We start from the raw sequence: 11757 nt of genomic DNA on the forward strand, positions 1-11757 counted from the left end.
TTCCTTTTTCCCCCCTTTCTTTTAAAATATTTACTTATCTTTCTTTTATTTTGAGACAGGGTCTTACATAGCACAAGCTGGCCTTGAACTTGCTATGAGGCAAAGTATGGCACTGAACTCTTGAACCTCCACTTCCACCGTGCCTGGCTTTGCTTGTTTTTTATTTTTATTTTTTTAAATATAATTCCAACTACAATGAAATGTACTCTCAACTGGCATTGCCCCTGACAGCTAAGGATGTTGTACTTTTCTCACATCTGTTTACTGGCCATTATTTTTTTTCTTTTAAACTATCCAATTAATTTCCTCACTTATTGCTTGGATTCTTTTGTTTATTCATTAGTTCCTTCTATAGAAATGATTCCACTGCCAGATGCACCATAGAATTTGCTTCCATCCTGTGAGCAGTCTCTTCACTCTGATGACTGCTTTCTTTGAAGATTTTCAGTTTCATGCATTTCCAATTATCAATTGTGTGTGCACACATGAGCATACACACAACTGCACACACACACACACACACACACACACCCATGCACATTTGAGGAAGCCTGAGGAAGACCTCAAGTGCCCTGCCTCTCATTGTCCACTTTGTTCTCTTGAGACGAGGTCACTCATTGCATGTGAGCTCTCTCTTCCAGCGAGGCTGGCTGGCCCATGGTCCCCTGTCTTCATCCCAAGGCTGGGTTTACAGGCACTGCTGTGAAAATCCCTCCTCTGGTGAGACAGAAAAAGCTTCTGCATCCTCATCATAAAGTCCCAACAGTAAGCCAAAGTACTATTCTGCCCAAGTTCACCCTAGGAAGCCAGAGAGTGTATTGAGCTTATGCACAGAGCATGGGAAAGGGGTTACTGGAGGAGTCTGGGTGACGCCCCAAAGCAGCTGCACTTAGAAAGTCTTCAGTCAGCATGGATGCTGGCTTTCCCACAGGCACACAGATGGGATCCCATCTCAGTTAATCTTCTCAGGCCCATATACCCTAGCATCTTGCAAGAGGCAAAGGCCACTTGCAATGGGGCCAGAATTGCATACAAATGTCTGGGAGAAGTAACTGGAACCTCAGGTGAAGGTTCAGTGACCCTCCCCTCCTATGAGAAAATGTCAACAGTTGACAAGCCTAATCATGATGGACTCTTGCAAGCATATGTTGCTAACCTAATGAGGGCGGGAGTTGTTTTGCTTGAAGGACCATAATCTGTAACAGGAACATGCGGTCATGCCCAGCTTTTATGTGGGTGCTGGGGATTGGAACTCTGATCCTTAGTTCTGCACAGCAAGCACTCTTACCCACTAAGCCATCTCTCTAGCAAGCCCACATTCGTCAATTCTTGTCATATATATATGGAGTCCTTGTCTGGTCTTTATCTTGGAGCAATTTTCCTATGCTCTCCTCCAGCAGTTTCAGCCTTTCACCCTGGTTGCCTGAGAATTCATTATATATCCCAGGTTTGTCTCAAACTGTAGTGAGCCTCCTGCCTCAGGCTCCTGAGAGCTGGATAAAAGCTTTTTTTTTTTTTAAGATTTATTTATTTATTTTGTATACCCTGTTCTGTCTGCATGGGTGCCTGCAGGCCAGAAGAGGGCACCAGATTTCATTACAGATGGTTGTGAGCCACCATGTGGTTGCTGGGAATTGAACTCAGGACCTCTGGAAGAACAATCAGTGCTCTTAACCTCAGCCATCTCTCCAGCCTGATAAAAGCTTTTAAAAGATAAAGTTGCCAGGCATAGTGGTACACTATAATCCGAGCAATCTGGAGGTAGAGGCAGGCAAAATTCTGTAATTTCCAGAATAGCAAAAGCTACACAGTGAGACCCTGCCTCTAAAACAAGTAAATTACTACCAAAAGAATAAAGAAAAAAGTTGTAATAGAATAAAGAAAAAGATGAAGTGTTGGAGAAATTTTTCTCTTGATCTTCTAAATTTGGGGGTTCTTAGGTAAGGGGGGGCAGTGGGGAGAGAATCTATCAGATGGCCACTTAAGCTATCCTCCCTTAGCAGAGTTCCTTCTTTTTATCAGGAGCCTCTGCTGGCCCTTAGTTTTGCAGTGTGTGGGCCAGGCAGGTTCTCCCAGTCTCCTCTGACTCCTCAATTTATGCACCCTCAGGTGGCTAAAACAGCCAGAGGGTGTCTCCCAAGAGCACTGGGGCTGGGGATGCAAATATCCCCAAATACAGCACTGAAACCAGTACAGAAAGACCAGTTTTTGTGCTTCTAGAGCCCATGCAACATTACACATCCTCCTGAGGGAAGGGGCTGCAGAAGTACATGCACACGCCTCTAACAAATTCCCACTGTATACACAAACCTCCCACGGATCCACAAAACTGTACACATACCATCTCACTGAGCACAGCCCCCCCCCCACCCTTAGCCACAACACTAGAACTGCTCCTCATGTTGGGTACCCAAAACTTCACTATGCATACATTCTATTACACACACAGCCTTGTCTCCACGGGCCACAAGGCTTTATTACACACGCTCACACAGCCCTTTTCTGAAATGTTGATGGCAGCTTTCTTTACCCATTTTGGACCCCCTATCAGAGCCTGTGTTTGAAGGTCTAGTCATCCGTCTCTCATGAAGATCCCATTCTTCAAGCAGGCTGACATTACCTCTTTGGAGACAGTGACATCCTCTTGGCTGCTGAGGGCTCCATGCACTGGTGCTGGGCTGAATTCACTCTCTGGAAATGGTCTCTTCCATTTGATCCCTTTAAAACAGCTTAGGAGTTAGGACCTGCACAGTAGCTGTCCTTTGATCTCTGCATCTATACAGTACCTGATTGCTTATGTACCAGAATATCCAGTCAACACTCTTTGGTGCAAACAGACGTCAAAGAAAACCAGAGTCCTTGGAGTTCTCAAAGCAGCTGGAAAGAGCATGTTTTTTCCTAGAACTTCTCACACACTTTTTAAGAATATGAGTTGAGAACGAAAATGATGCAAGGGAATTGATGGACGCTTTTCAGTGCTGGGGATGTTAGACAAGTGCTCTATCACTGATCTGAAACTCACTCTGCTCCAGCCCTATTTCCTTGAAGAGCTTCTAGTGCTGTGAGCCCCTTGATCGAGCCGAGTGTGTAGTCCAATGGTGGAACTGAGGGTTGGGGAATAAGTGTGCCTCGCATGTATGGCATAAACATAAGGGGGCTGTGGCAGGGGCATGAGAGACAGTGGACAACGTGAGTAGGATATACCTCAGTTCTCACTGATAACAGACAAGGATACGGAACATCTGCAGTCAACTAGAGCCCTTTCCAGACTCACCTGCAGGGTCCAGTGATGGAAGGGGGCACCCTGTGCAACAGGAAGACAACAATCCATGCCTGCAGCTGTCTAGAAAGGGCAGTCCAGGGGCTGGAGAGATGGCTCAGAGGTTAAGAGCACTGACTTTCTTTCCAGAGGTCCTAAGTTCAATTCCCAGCAACCACATGGTGGCTCACTACCATCTGTAATGAGATCTGGTGCTCTCTTCTGGCATGTAGGCACACATGCAGACAGAACATTGTATACATAATAAATAAATTTTTTTTAAAAAAAAAGGGCAGTCCACATATTCAGTAGGCTACTGGAGGCTGTGCCGTTACCTCAGGACAGGGGGGCAGCTCAATCCTCTGTCCTGCTCCTACCAACCAGGAGGGGATGAGTGTGTATGTGTGTGGCGGGGATGCAACCACCCACTCTTCATCCCTCAACAGTGCCGGCCTTGAAGGTCTGACTAGACTCTGAGAATGTTCAATGCTACAGTGGAGAGTGGGCCTATCTTTTGGACTGGGCCCTTCAGATTGCTGAGTGATTTCTTTGAAAATGACCACATAGTTTTCTGGGAACAAGCAGAAGACTAGTTTGTGTTTTGTTTTTCTTGGAGGAAGGCGTCCCCAACTAAGGAGATATTAAAGGAACAGTAGGTAAGGAAGAGATGGCTAGGTTTTCCTTGCCTTGGGTCCCTTCCAGATGGCCCAGCTGTGATGCACTGTCTTCTGCTTCCTGAGTGCGGACGGCATAACGACCAGCTGCCTCCTGTTGTCACACTTTCCCCAACATGATGGACAACGGGGCTGAAGCCAAAGGTGAGAACTGCCCTTCATCCAGGTGAGGGCTGTGTGCTAGCATCCATGACTAAATGTTATTGAGTTGACGATCTTCTCTGGTAGGCAAGGCTGACTTTCAGGAGTAGGGGTGGGAATCAATGACTTCTTTTGTCCACTGGGAAAAGTAACATTCAGGAAATCTGAAAAAGCTCTTGAAAACTTTAAGTATGAAAGTAGTCAGGAAAAGGGTTAGAAAGACTGCAAAATAAAGTTGAAGAAACATCTCAAAAAGTTAATAACAGACATGGGGAAATGAGCAAAATAAAGTGTGGGAGGTCATGGAGGGGGGGTCTAACATCTGAACAGTTAGAGCTTCATTAAAAGAAAATAACAATCCCCACAAAACCCAAGGGAGTAGGGGGGCATTGAAAATGAACAATAGGGGCTGGAGAGATGGCTCAGCGGTTAAAAACACTGGCTGCCTTGTAAAATCTGGTTCAGTTCCTAGCACTCAGACAATGGCTCAAACCATCTCTAACTTCAGTTCCAGGGAATTAGAGGCCCTTGTCTGCCCTCTGCACACGTGGTGCACACACATGCATGCAGGCAAACATTCATACACACCCATTAGCATTTCCCAGGATCAAAGAGTCAGTTTTTGAAAGGGTTCAGAGGGCCAAACAGAGAGAAACATTCTCATCAATGGACTGCCATAGTTCCCAGAGCTGCAGGAGAGAAGAACCTCAACACAACAGTCTGATGTCGGCTGGTATTTTAATAACCATCTACATAATTATTTTTGCCCAAATTCTCTCAATTCAACAATTTTTACATAGGTACATTTTGATCAAGGTCATATAGGCACTCTTCTTAGAACATTCTACTTCATAGAAGCCACACTGTATACAGTCAAGGAGGGACACAATAATGTTTTAAAGACTAAAAGAGAGAGGCAAACACAAGAGGACATCTGTATAAGCAGAGAATCTGGTTGTTATTAACTGACACTGAACAGTGGTTATTAGGCTCACGGGCAGGTAGAACCTAGGATTTGATTGTCTCACTCTTCAAGTCAAACCTACACGTTTCTCAGTGTAGCCTAATATTTCCCTTTAGTGCTTTCTTCTAGTATTTAAAACCTACTCAAACCAACTCAATAATATCCATTTCATTATCTTCCCCTGATTAGCCACCCATTCCAAGCCTGGTTATGAAATCATGAGTCTGGTCAGTTTAACAGCCTGGGGGGAATTCTCTGATTGTCAATGCTGCCATGGAACATTAATCAAGCTCCAAGCTAGTACTACGGGGTCTGAGTCACAGTGCCTCCTCTGTGGAAAATAATTCAAGGCAGAGGTAACTGTGAGAGCCATTCAAGTTGATTTTCTTTCTTCTTCTTCTTTATTTATTTATTTATTGAGGCAAGTTCTCACTATGCAGCCTTGAACTCAGAGATCCGCCTGCCTCTGCACCACCATACCAAGCTTTCAACACCTAACTTTCTCTGCTAGTGTGGTCATCTGGTCACCAGAGGTCAGAGTAGGAGGGAGGCTGCCTGGTCTGAACACATGGAGACAATTCTCTTCTTGTAGATCCATAGAGCCTTTCGGTGTCATGTGCCAGCACTTAACCTAAGCACAATGCCCAGTCCTCTCTACTGTGTGCCCGAAAATAGGTAATTTTTACTCTTTAGGAATAAAGACTATGGAAGTCACAAGCTCACTCTACAAGTATGAAAATGGCGTGGAAAAGGAGCACCATGGGTTCATTTTTAATAGTTCTTTTTAAAAAAAATTATAACAATTTGTCATGTTCATACCACAGAAAATTTAGTCCAAAAACCATGCAGAAAAATCAGATAATAGATAAGAACATTCACATTGGAAGTAGGCAAAATATTAACAAAAAATGTCTACAATATGCAAAACTTCACTATGAAATGCTTTGATTTGTATGATTTAGTACTTATACCAACCCAATTCAGTTGCTTGAATCTCTATTTTAGAATACCTATTTTTTAAAAAAATATCTATGCTATAAACCAGTACATGCACATCCACATGTAAGCTACCCTGCCTTCTTCAAGTTTTCTGGACTACACAAAAAACCTGGATCTCAGATATGAAAACAGCCTATGGCTATCAACAGCAGCAGGGTGGGAGGCTCTTCACAACATGGCAGTGAATCCCTCACTCACACTCTTAGAACTGAACCAAACACAGAATGCCTTGGTGTTCATTAGTTCTAACCCTGTAAGTGGCTCTGCACTTGGTTGCTGTGTTCTTCTGTGTGTTACACAGACATGCTGACTTTGCAATCTATGCTTTGTAAGAGAGCAGGTAACTCCAGCACGGAGGAAACCATGTAGTGAGGCATGGGGGATGAAGTCAGCGGCACCCTCCCACTCTTGTTTATCCAGACTGTGGCTTTCAGTCCTGCATTGAGGCCTCCTTGTATATCGGTTTCTAGTGTGTCGCCAACCATCACGCAGTCCCCTGGTTGCACTCCAAGGAGATCACAGCAGTGATAAAATATGGAAGGTGCTGGTTTCTCCTCTTTCTGCTCTCCTCCTACAACAATAGCATCAAAATAAGACTGGCAAGCGCAAGCCTCGATCTTCTCCCTCTGGGTCTGTCTGTCACCGTTTGTTAACAAGAGTAGGCGGACCTCTTTGCGAAGTTCAGCGAGCATGGCTTTGACGTCTTCTGCTAGGGTCATATGCTGTAAACGCGTAGATTTCCACAGGAAATAACATTCTTCTGCCAATTTCCTATGGTTAGCACCACCTTTGGTCTCCTGGATGGCTTCTTCCCAGTGAGCAGTCCTCACATCTGTAATGCAGGTACTGTAAGGATGAAAGCATTCCTTGCTGAGTTTAACTTGAACTTTATCGCAGATGACTTTCGCCTCTTCTCTGTAGTGGTATTTTGACTGTAAGAGCTTTATCACCTAGGCAGAAGAAGATAACTTGGTCAGCATATCTTGTCTTTAGCAGCCGTGTCTTGAAGCAGAGACTTCTTCCCACTACCACACCTTCTCTCGAGGGAACTGGCCTTAGTTTCGGAGATACCAAATTTAGAACTCTCCACCCCCAGAGACAACCAATCATATACACATATCATCTGTCTGTCACCCACCTCCACCCTGCGTCCTTCTCTGCCTCTCATTCCCATGTTTAAAAATCAGCATCTGTTTTATGATGATTCTTCACATAAAGCAAAAAACAAGATTTCACTGGTTCAGTAGGCTACCAGGTTTCACACTGGTCATGAAGGCACAAAAATAAGAATTTTGCTTAAATCTAGTGGAACATTTTAATAACTTCTGAAAAGCACTTCTATCACACGCACGCGCGCGCACACACACAAGTACTGGGAATGGAACCAAGGGCCTTGTCTACATTAGGTATACCACACCACCAAGCTACAGCCCCAGCCCTATTGTACCCATTGGTCTATCTTAACATTTACTGAAGACTGAAATGTGGCTAGCTTTATGGCTAAATTAGTACACACCTTCTTAACATTTGCTATAACTCTACAATTTCCTCTTCAAGACAAGGCAGCGTCTTGAAATCCTTAGAATTGCTAAAAAATTTTCCTGAGTTGGGATCTGAATCCATACTTGCCTGCTTCCACTGAAGACATGCTGGCCTGATAGTACGTACTGACCCCTTGTCCTTGGAGCATCACCACAGAAAAAGGAAGCAGACAGACAACTTGTTGATTAATGCTGGTTAGAGTATCACCAGCAGTTAAACGGACAAGGACTATGGAAATAAAACTGAATTTTTGTTTTGTTCTTTTGTTTTTCAAGACAGGGTTTGTGTGTCCTGGAATTAGCTCTGTAGACCAGGATGGCCTTGAACTAAGAGATTCACCTGCTTCTGCTGTAGGATAATGCTCTTGTACACTGTAATGATTTGTCACTCATATTAGTTTAATAAAACGCTGACTGACCAGTAGCTAGGCAGGAAGTATAGGTGGGGCAACCAGACTAAGAATTCTGCGAAGGGGAAAGGCAGAGACTCAGTCACCAGCCATATGCAGAGGAAGCAAGATGAGAATGCCTTACTGAGAAAAGGTACCAAGCTATGTGGCTAAACATATATAACAATTATGGGTTAATTTAAATTGTAATAGCTAGTTAACAATAAGCCTGAGCTAAAAGGCCAAACAGTTTATAATTAATATAAGCCTCTGTGTGTTTCACCGATACTAAACAGCTGTGGGACCAGGCGGGAGAGAAACTTCCATTTACATGCTCCTGCTTCCCCAACGTTAGGATTAAAAGCATGTGCCACTACCACCTGGTCCCTGAATTCATCCTTAAGAACAGCTAAATAAGGCTTGGCAAAAGTCATCTCTAAAACAAGAGTTGACAGGTAGGTAACATGGACAAGGGGAGCTTAATTCATTCCACACAGAAGCAACAAGGGCATGGACTTCTGACCCCAATGGGGCAAGCCGCTTGAGCCAAAACGGAAGGCAAAGGAGACAAGGATATGCTGGAGGGCCCTTGAACAGATGTTGCCCAAATCCTTTTCTCACCCACTTTCCCCACATAGGCATCCAGCATGCAGACTGGGGCTCAAGCGTTGCCCTAAGTGCAGTATTCAACCAACAAGAGGCAGACTGGATAAACACCACACCTTCACTGCTTCCTGTGACAACGGAGGCAGGCTTCACAGCGTCATTCCGGAATGATGTCTCATGCCAGCAGCCACCTGATCACTGATATACTTCATGATAGCCACCCCCACCCTTATCTCCCACACCCTACAAACCAACTACCTATACTGAACGACCTGCTTCAAAAGTCAGCCATACCATGGCAAATATTTATCTTCAGAAGCGAGAGCAAGGCATTGTGCTATGGTGGCTGGGAGTGGTGCTTGACAGCAGAACAAGGGCCTTTCCTGCACCACCATCAAAAAACATTCGGAATGGCTTATGACAGCTGGCATATTACTTTGGGATAGTATAAAAATTTATAAGGACTGTTGCAACCTTATAAGATAAAGTCTTTACAACATTTAACTGTGCTAATTTCATAGACCATTTATAAATAAAAGAACAAAGACTGGAGATTTGAACTCTTGTCCACCACTCACTATTCATTCAGCATCTAATTCATGTCAAACAAAGACAATTTAGACAGCACATTCCCTTTCAGGAAACTCAGGAGTCAGCCACAGGCACATGAGTTGCAACAATTCATGATAACATCCTCTGACGGGTGCAATAAGACATAGCATAAGAAAAGAGCATGGCGTCACCACTGTAGAGAAATACAGCGGGTTGGTGGTGTTGCTTTGAGATAGGAGTCTCACTGTGTTGCCTAGATTGATCTCAAATTCTGGAGCTCAAGTGATGTTCCTGCCTTAGTCTCCCACGTAAATTTTTGTTTTTTTTTTTTTAAAAAAAAAACAAAGCTCACCAAGGCAGGAATGTGGAGGGTGAATTGGATGTGGTCAGTGGGAGACAAGATCACAGTACAATTCTACAGAGGTCAAGCGTTTCTGCAATTAAGGCAGGTAAGGGGGTCTGAGAGACAAGAGTGGATGAGGGCATGGTTCACTGTGCGAGCACTGGGTGCTACATTCTTCTTATGCACTGTATTGAAACCACCTGACATTTAACACAGACTTAACACTCACACTCTACGGGGATCTGAGCTAAGCATAGACAGGGAACCTACGGAGGCACTTGGTACCGGGAGAACCGTGATTTAAACTCCATGTGAGGTTTCGGAAGCCTGTAACCAGCAACGGCTTAAAACAAAAACTGAGTTTCCAAACACTGGGCTTATCTGGGTAAGAATTTGGGTTAAGCATTGACTGTCTGCAGGTAGAGATAATGGAGAGAGTGTCAGAATACAAGAGACAACCAACAGTGTGGAAAGCTTCCTTTAAGACTGATTCCAAATGTGGGGAGAAGCAGCTCCGTGGAAAACTCTTGTTTAGGATGGCAAGACCTAGGTTCAAACCTCAGCACCAAGGAAGTGTGCGTGTACACGTAGACACACGCACACACACACCCAAAACCAATTCCAAATACCTAGCGACGTTGGCACTTTGGGAGTAATCTAACCACTTCACAAGCCTATTGTACTCAAGTGGTGGAGACAAAAGCTACCTGCCAACGGATTTGGAAATACACAGGGGAGAGCCCTGGAGATAAGGCACGTAGATTTTTCTAAAAACACAGCTGTGCACAAAAGCACAGTCCAAGAGGGAGGGTGTGCAAAAATTAAAAAAAAATTAAAAATTAAAGTATGAGACAGACACGAATTGCATGTGTGAAATGTGGCAAGAAAAAAATGGGGAAAGTTTATGATCTGGATAAACGAAAACTACCTGATGAAGCATAGGACCCTTATATTGAAACACATTTTATAAGTGTGTTTTCCACATCTGGTACTCCTTCACTTTCTTGTTGAAGCTGAAGGCAGAGGAAAGAAAGTAGAGGTGGGTTAAGGACTGGAGAAGACAAAGAAGGTGTCCGATAGCATCTGCAGCTACAGCAAGAAGGATGCGGATCAGCAACGCCGTACTAAAAGAAAGCCCACTCAGCATTTTACGTCCCAGGGGTCTCCACACCCTGCCAGCCAGACTGAAGCGTGCGGAGGGGGAAAAACGACTCTGCTGTAGGTTAAGTCCAGGCCCGCCTCTCAGAGTTATGTAACTTCCTTGGGCCAAAACCTTGTCTGAGCCTCTTTCCCCGCAACCCACCGCAGCCCCTCCCGCGGGGGACTGCAGCAAGAGGAGGGCACGCAGTGTCGTCCCGGGCCGTCCGAGCCCGGGTGGCCGCAGGTGGCGGCGACTCTGCAGTCGTGGCAGTTCAGAGTCCAGCACCCCGCCCCGCGCGCGCGGGAAGGAAGAGCAGCTCCAGGGGCGAGCAGCGGGGGACCTGCGGGTGCGGAGCCGACCGCGGAGTGTTGGCCCGGCCGGGGAGGACGACGGCGCGGGGACGTTACCTCCATCATGCCTCTCCGGCTCGCCTCGGCCGTGTCGATGAGCGTGTTGTCCAGGTCAAAGAAGACCGCGCGCACCCGACTCAACCCCATCACTTCGGCTGCTCAAGCCGCGCGCGAGCCGCCTCGGCCGCACCGCGCATGCGCAAGGCCGGCAGGGAAGCCGTGGGGCGGGGTCGCGGGGTCACCTGACTCTCTCGAAGCGCGCCGGGGCCTCGAGAGCATGTGCGGCCGAGAGATTACGCGAGAGTCGGACAGTATAAATTTTGTAGAAGGTGCGCGTGCGCGGGATGGGCTAGAGCATTTTATGGCTTCGTCTTTGGTGTGTGGGTGGATCGTTAGCGGCGCGGTTCACACCGGAGGAGCTCTCCAGGCACAGGGCTGGTCTGTCACTGGTGCCTGTACAGACACCATCACAACCTGGAACACCTTCCAGCCCCGAGGAACCCTGCTGCTTGGGGTCCTCAGGGCTTATGGCTACCACTGTAAGAGAGACTGTCTTGCTATATGATTGATTTGGGAGGGCCTAGCCCACTGTGGGTGGCCCCATTCTTAGTAGGCAGATCCTAGATTGTTACAGATATGAGCATTGTAAACAACAACAACAACAAAAAAAATGGATCTGTCAACTGCTATCAATTTGCCCCTCAAAGACTGGTATAGCTTAGGGATAGTGAGGTGATAGAACTGGAGTGGACATGGACGTGCTGGACATAATTAAGCCACTGGGCTCCACCAATGCTG

The 11757-nt window shown here is 45.8% G+C and overlaps 1 protein-coding gene across 1 annotated transcript; it reads right to left on the reverse strand.

Annotated features, from left to right (window-relative positions):
• Positions 1–4795: 4795 nt before the first annotated feature.
• Positions 4796–11154, reverse strand: Nanp (N-acetylneuraminic acid phosphatase). Its single transcript, XM_075962437.1, has 2 exons — positions 11017–11154; positions 4796–6987 (listed from the first exon to the last, which is right to left on the reverse strand). The coding sequence occupies exons 1-2, from the start codon at positions 11104–11106 to the stop codon at positions 6331–6333; spliced, it is 747 nt and encodes a 248-aa protein (XP_075818552.1). The 5' UTR covers positions 11107–11154; the 3' UTR covers positions 4796–6330.
• Between the last annotated feature and the right edge of the window lie 603 nt (positions 11155–11757).

Source organism: Microtus pennsylvanicus, chromosome 2, assembly GCF_037038515.1.
Source record: "Microtus pennsylvanicus isolate mMicPen1 chromosome 2, mMicPen1.hap1, whole genome shotgun sequence".
Taxonomy (NCBI): Eukaryota; Metazoa; Chordata; class Mammalia; order Rodentia; family Cricetidae; genus Microtus; species Microtus pennsylvanicus.

Bases quoted from the DNA above. Each gene is read 5' to 3' on its own strand.
- Nanp (XM_075962437.1), bottom strand. From the start codon at position 11,106: ATGGGGTTGAGTCGGGTGCGCGCGGTCTTCTTTGACCTGGACAACACG. The intron at 6,988-11,016 runs GTAACGTCCCCG...TCTTCTGCCTAG, and splicing joins GCCGGAGAGGCATGATGGAG to GTGATAAAGCTCTTACAGTC.